This window comes from Phalaenopsis equestris, unplaced genomic scaffold (genome assembly GCF_001263595.1).
Source record: "Phalaenopsis equestris unplaced genomic scaffold, ASM126359v1 Scaffold000002, whole genome shotgun sequence".
Taxonomy (NCBI): Eukaryota; Viridiplantae; Streptophyta; class Magnoliopsida; order Asparagales; family Orchidaceae; genus Phalaenopsis; species Phalaenopsis equestris.
Genome location: NW_018164444.1, coordinates 18,282,844 through 18,290,148, shown reverse-complemented (window position 1 = coordinate 18,290,148; position 7,305 = coordinate 18,282,844). Strand labels below are relative to the sequence as shown.

At 30.4% G+C, this 7,305-nt stretch overlaps 1 protein-coding gene across 1 annotated transcript; it reads right to left on the bottom strand.

Moving 5' to 3' along the window:
• Positions 1-779: 779 nt before the first annotated feature.
• Positions 780-4,003, bottom strand: LOC110036550 (heat stress transcription factor B-4b-like). The gene is made up of 3 exons (XM_020741022.1): positions 3,650-4,003; positions 1,865-2,244; positions 780-1,051 (listed from the first exon to the last, which is right to left on the bottom strand). Exons 1-3 carry the CDS (start codon positions 3,899-3,901, stop codon positions 910-912), a joined length of 774 nt encoding a protein of 257 aa, XP_020596681.1. The 5' UTR covers positions 3,902-4,003; the 3' UTR covers positions 780-909.
• Positions 4,004-7,305: the final 3,302 nt, after the last annotated feature.

Below are 7,305 nucleotides of genomic sequence, written 5' to 3'. Positions count from 1 at the left end.
TCGTGCACTTAAGCTACATCAAATTAGACCACCATTTTATAAATGCACTAATCGAGAGGTGATGTCCCCTGACCAATGCGTTTCATTTGCATATTGGTAAGAAAAATTTACTTTCACATTTACATATTACTGTAATAATTTTACTTTTCTTACTTATACATCGCACATATCTATCATGTGAAATAGTTGTAGCTCTACAAGACATTCAAATACTCATCGGCATTAGTATAAATGGAAATGCTTTAGTAGCACCTAATGTTATTGGCCCAGTGTTGTGTTGACCAATACATAACGTCGAAGAGGAATTTCAAATACATTAATTGTAGTACCAACTACTGCGACCACAATCTCGATATACACCATGCTCAACGTTATTCCACCATGACGTAAAAGATAGTATTTTTTTTTGTAAATATTATGTTACAAAACTATTTAATTATGATATAAATTTTATGAATTTTATATTTTGTTTGTTATTTAATTTGTTCAATTATATTTTTTGAATAATTGAAAATTAATTTTAATAATTTTATTTATGTAAATAACAATAATATTTATAATAATATATAATATTACTTATAATAATATTATTTATAATAAGTATATTTACAATAAAATTAAAAAAATTACTAATGATGCGCCACGACTCATCTAAAATAAATTTGTAATAAGGATATGTTTGTTACATAGACTTATATATATATATATATATATATTAATGTTTTAAATATAACAAAACTAAGCACTAATGAATAAACTAAATCAAATTGGATTAACTTCAGCAAATAAGTACTAGTCTGAATCAGCAGGAGCTAACAAGAGAGCTACAAGCTAAGGCTTATTCACACAAAACTTAAATTAACTTCTTTTACTGCTACTTCACTTTATCAACCACTTGCTTTCAATGCCTCATAGCTCTTTGCCATAAATTGGAACACCAAAGAGTTTAACAGCACAGTCATGTCCGTCCTCCTCATCTTCCTCCTCTCCTTTAATGGTTAATGAGCACTGAGGCTGTTCTTCTGTAGCCATTTCTATGAGCATTCCATGCCTGTATGTTGACACAGCAGCCTCAAAAAAAGCTTGATTTTTATAAATAATAAGTATTTGATTTGATAATTAAGCTTAAGTTAACAAAATATTTCAACTTCTCTTTCTATATTTTATTGAAATCTATGAAAATTTTTAATAGTTAAAATGAAAATTGCTTAACAAAGAATTTTAGTCATTATTTATGTTACCAATGACTTCAGTTATTTTAAATCTTAATCATTCAGATTTTTTTTTGGACGATACGAAAAACATCTAGAAATTTAGTCAATATGAAATATTGTATCTACTGATTTTTTTTTAATGCAATGATGATAAATAACTAAGGGCCAGTTTGGAGCAGCTTATAAGTGCGAAGGTGTTTTTGAAAATGTCACGGTACCGTTTGAATCACGTATTTTGCACGTTTATCCGAAAATGCGGTTCCATTTTTATACTAAAAGTAGGCCGCATTTCAAGATAATTTGTTTATCCTAAAATACACAAGCTGCTCCTAACGCACCATAAAACATTAGCCAAACTATCTCAGCTCGTTAATGAACTTAACTTTGTTGATAATTTTCCCGTGATAAGTTGGCTATAATAAGATTAAATGATATAATTCTTCGAAAATGATGTATTAAGAAAAAATAGTAATCAATATTTTCTATATAGTGAGACATACATGAAAAAATTAGCTCATTAAAGAACTTAAATGAACTTAAATTTTTTCATGCTCAACTCCATACATGATTTCAAGTTGACCATAAACATATTTTTTTAATCATTATTTTCCCAGCCTTATCATCCATATTCAGTTCTTTAACGCACATACCTGTATGTGTGCACTGTGCTTACATGATGCTGTAGGAAATGAATGATATCACTATAGAGCTTCTTCAAATGAGTGAGCTCTGAGAGGAGGAGAGAGTTCCTCCTCCTCAACCTAAGGTTGTCCTCCGAGAGGGCCGAGAGGAAACCGGTGCTGTCGAGGGTGGTGGCGAGCACCGCCGGCGGGGGTGGCGGCTCCTCCTGGCTGATGAATTCTGTGTAGCATTGCAAAGATGGTGATGAGTAATGGAAGTAATTATGTTTTTGATGATGATGAAAATGATTGGTCTTTCTCCTGTGGATTTCTAAGAGTAGATGTTTCTCTCCTTTTTTGAAGAACTCATTTGCAAACTCCCACCTCTCTGCAACTATCTTTCTGAATCCCTGAGAAGATAAAGAGATAGTAATATAAAAAAGGTTTCATTTTCTTTAGCTACCATTTATTTAAAAAATTGAAGTGAGATTAGTAAAAACTACCTCAAATAGTTGTAAGGATAAGATTTATGACATAAGTATTGCTCAGTGTCTACAAATCTCTATCAATATTGATAGAGATTTATGTTACTGAAGCACAAAGAAATATTACTTCGGTTGTCCGGAAGTAAAATGTTCTACTTCCGGACATCAATTACGTGAAGCCATGTGTGGACCGCTCCCACTGAATCATAAAATAAGCAGAAAATGAAAACAACATTTTTGTCCTTTAATCCTATATCATGAAAATTTTCATTTGTTTCATCCAATAACAGGCGATATAAATAAAAAAAATATGCCTTAATATTAATTTTGGGTTGGGTCACTATTTCAGGCTCAAATTTTGAGAATCACAACTTGGAGTTTTTAACTTAATTTATGGTTTGATGAGGTTGGTTCATACATGTGGACGCTATTCTATGTTAGACATGGGACCTAATCTTTCTTCCCTATATCAACTCAAACAAAAAAAAAGGTGGTAAAAGGACTTCCTTATAATAAACTTCTTAGTGGAACTCTATCTATTTTTCAATTATATTAATAAGGAATTTCTTTTGCTTTGCATTGTAGTAAGCTTTCACAGAAATGGAAATCCTACAAGAGCTTTCAGATAAAAACTACAATAATTAATGGAGTCCTAAACTTCTTCTATCCTACATTTTGATTTGTGCTCATCACAAAGCTTTCCCATAGGGACTTTAAACTCATAAGAGGAAAAAGGACACGAATTCTGCAGGGAATTCCTTAATGGAACTTCCAAAAGATAAGATCTGTAAATTTTGTTTAAAAAAGAAAATAACTTCATGCTTTCATTATCCTTTTTACACCATAAATTAAGATTCATTGTCAACTTCAGGAGAAAGTTATCAGTGAAGACTTGTTCCTAAGAAATCTGAAATCTATCCTATGAAAAATGAAAAAAATCACATTTTTTTTTTATTTTCAGTGGGTAGAAGAATATTATTAAGAAAATAAAATTTATAAAGTATAATGTGAGCCTTTTCTCAAAAAAACTTTATGAGGAACTCTTAATAAAAGATTTTTGGCCTGTAAAATAAAGGGGGTCAAGGATTATAAAGAAACTAGTGTTCAAGCGTGGAGAAAGGTGAGCAATGAAGTGTTATACGAAGAGAGTTATGGATACACTCTTTCCCTATTCAGACTATCAAATCAATATAAGAAAGAAAAGACTAGAAAAAAGCTCCACTGATAAAACATAACAGAAAAAAAAAAGATTGTTTTTTTTTTGTTTTTTGGGACTCAAATGAAAGAAGCAAAAACAAGAGATAATGGGAATAGATCTTATTCTGCATACATAGGTGTTGAGCTGCCTCACAAAGCTAGAGAAGTTGTTGTGTTTGAAGTATTTGGGAAGGAGATCTTTTGCAAAATCTGGAGGTCTCCATACTATGAATGTGTTGTTATCTTCTCCCCAAGAGACAATGTGATCAGTAGATGGATCGTCAACAAGTTGGTAGGTTTTGGTGAGGAATGGTGCTGGAATTGGCTTGTGAGAGTTCACAGAGACTACCACATCACTACATGATTTCTCTACCAAGAAAGCCATGGAGAGGAAGAAGAAGAAAATGGAAGTTAGCAGCTATCTTGCTACTACAGGTTTTCTTCTTTGAGTAACATATGCAATAGTATTTGTAGCTCTCTATCTCTCTCTCTCATCCACATATTCACACACACACTCTCTCTCTCTTATTTATGTATGCACCTTTAGCTAGTCATCATCATTATAATCTTTTCTTCCCCCTCATCCTGTATTTATGAATTTTTCCCTTTTTTTTTTCTTTTTTTTTTCCTTTAATTGATCACAAAATGATGCATGATATGAATCTTTTTATCAGCTACCCAATGAGTGGAATGACAGTAATTTGCATAGCATCTTGTCTCTTAATTTAGTCATTATGTTTTTACATACTCTCTTTAATTCTAAAATCAACAATGCTATTTTCTAGATGGATGGAATCTACAGTACATTTTCCTTCAAAGACAATAGAGGAGTATTAGACACTAAATTTTGATTTGTCCCCCAAAATATTTAGAATTCTATCATCCTTTTTTATATTCCCTTTTTAATGTAGTGTTTCTTTAAATATTTTAGTTGATGACATCATAAGGATTAGGGTGGTTTCACTAATATGTTGGCGAAATCAAATTATGCATGATTCAAAATTAGTAAACAAGTTTGTTTTCTCTTTTGTGATAGATCAAGAAAGGTCTTTGTTCACATTGTCGCGTTCTTTATTAGTGCTATTAAATTGTATGTTGTATTGACTCCACTAATGATTTAACTTTACTAATATAACCAAAAATCCTACATATCCTTCTAGTTTTCTTTATTTATTTGTCAGTCTGTATTGAACAGAAATACCTCAAAATATAAAGATAAAAAAAATAATTAGGCTAGCATTACTAATAAGATTCGTAAAAGGATTAATCTTTTTAGTGCTGACAATATTAATTATAGCTATTTTGGGTTGATAAACTTGTTAAAAATCTCATTTTATTATGTACTAAATAAAAAGTTTGCATGCTTATCATATCACCTTTGTATGTAATTCTCTTAAAAATTATTTAAATTCCATAAATGATGATATGAAACAATTAAATTAACCCTTGTTTATTTTTTGACAAAAGTTTGGGGGTTATATGTATGTAAAAGTATCATTTAATATATCCTTCAAGAAATTATGGTCAGAAATAATGGTTTGATTGGTTAATTTGAATTATCTTTTGATACAGTTGGATGACAATATTGGTGGATCAATAAGTATTTATTTCAATTTTCTTTAATAAGGGTATATTTATAAATATGTTATTTACACTTTTAACCAATTCTTAACTAAAAACAACTTAAAATAGAGAATTAACTGGTGAAAATTTTAAGATAACTTCATTAAAATGTTTAAACATTTCAATTTAATCAACTATTTTTAAGTGGATTGATAAAACATTAAAAAGGGTATAAACACAATATTTGAATTGTTGATGAATTGGAATATTAAAAGATACCGCTTGAGTAATTAGGTAAAATTGTTATCTAAAGACATGTAAATCACGTATTTGAATATTCTATTTCGTTTTTTTATTAAAATTATATGAGAATTTATGTGAAATTTGATTAAAAGTTTCTAAAATTGAAAAAAAATTACAGAAATACCCTAAATGGTCAAAATGAATAAATAAGAAATGTAAAGTTGGAGAGTATGATTAAATCACCTGGAAATTCATTAATATTTGCATTATTATTAGGGGATTTGGCAGTATAAAGATTTTTAAAAGATTTTTTTTCATTAAAGTTAGTTAAACTTACTTTTGTTGAGTTTATATTACATATTTATTATTATAATTGTTGTATGTATTTTGTAATATTAAAAAATATTTGTAGAAATAGCATACACAAATCCACTGCATCAGAAGCCAAACCTTTTTATAAATGAATTGGCACCATGATGTTGCATGGATGACTCCTAGGCGTTGAGCTCTCTGTCTTGTGGCACTACAAACTTAAAGGATCGCACTATGGTGCTGAGTCTGGATTTGGTTAAACAACTTGATATTAACCATTAATTCATACCTAAAATGTCCGGTCTATGGTGCTTGTTAATTTTCATAACCAGTTCTAGTGATGCCAAAATCCACATAACATTGCAGTTTGATCAACACTGAGGTGTTATAGCACTTTGCCGCCTTAGTGTTATTAAGTATGATGTTATCATAAAAAGTCAAGTTGGTGCTATGGTGCTCACATAATTTATATAATCATATATTATAGGGTCTTGTTCTGTAACATTCAGGTAAAATCATGCACTTAGCTAGTCATACCACACAAAATAATTCAGTCAACACACAAGCGATATGAAGTAAATTTGCATATTTTTCATGCCTTAAATACCATGTTTTATTCATCATTTATCAAGATTTTATGCTTTTGGAAGGTTCTTTGTGGTATTTTGTATGTTATATGTTTCGAGCATGCAAAATGAAGTCAAACTACATGAAATGGTGTTAAACAGGGTGACCATGCCAGATCTTGGTGTGACCACACCCAATCTAGGCATGATCATGCTTGTTTCAGATGTGTCAGAATTTCGGGCATAACCACATTGGGTTTGGGCATGACCACGTCGACGAAGCAAGAAATAATATTCGGAAGAAATTTCTTGCTAAATATGAGATCAAGGATATAAAAATAGATTTAAGGCATCTTCAGAGGGAGCTTGATCATTAGAGATGGATGGAAGCAGAGATTAGAGGGTTTGAATGTAAACACTAGAGTTCTCTTCTTCTTCCTTGAATTTGAGAACTTCTATGGTAGTTTTTTTTACTTTCTATTTTCATGTGATTTATTGAGGTTTCGATGAGTTGTGAGAGAGGCTGAGTGCATTTGTATGAGATGAGATTGTCAAATAATTTATATTGAATGCAGAATCATGGTGTATTGCAAAGACCGATTTGCTCGGCAAGAGTTTTTTTATATCTCTTGTGTTGTTCCTTTTTTTTATTCCTGCAATATCATGTATTGATGTTTTATTATTTCATGAATTGTAAGTAACCCTGTTTTCGTATTTTTGTGATGTAAGTTTTGAAGTTTTCTTGTGGTTTTCATTCCTTGGATTTTCTTTTTTCTTTCGATGCCTTTTTGATGCATAAATTTTTTATGTTGATGTGTTCATATTCTAATCGTAATCTATTTTATATCAAACACGATAAGAAAGTTAAAAAAATATCTCATGAACTATGACTTCTGCATGTTGTGTTGTAGAACAAGTAGCTTAACCAAGAAAACATGGTAGAATTGGCATATTCTGTTAGAATTTTGCAACATAGATAGGGGATCTAAACAATTCAGAGAAATGACTTAGGGTTAAGTAAAACTTAACTTTACGAGTTTTTGATTCTTTTTTTGATCTAGGCATAAGCTTAAAGATAAAAATTGTATCCCTGATTGTCAATATT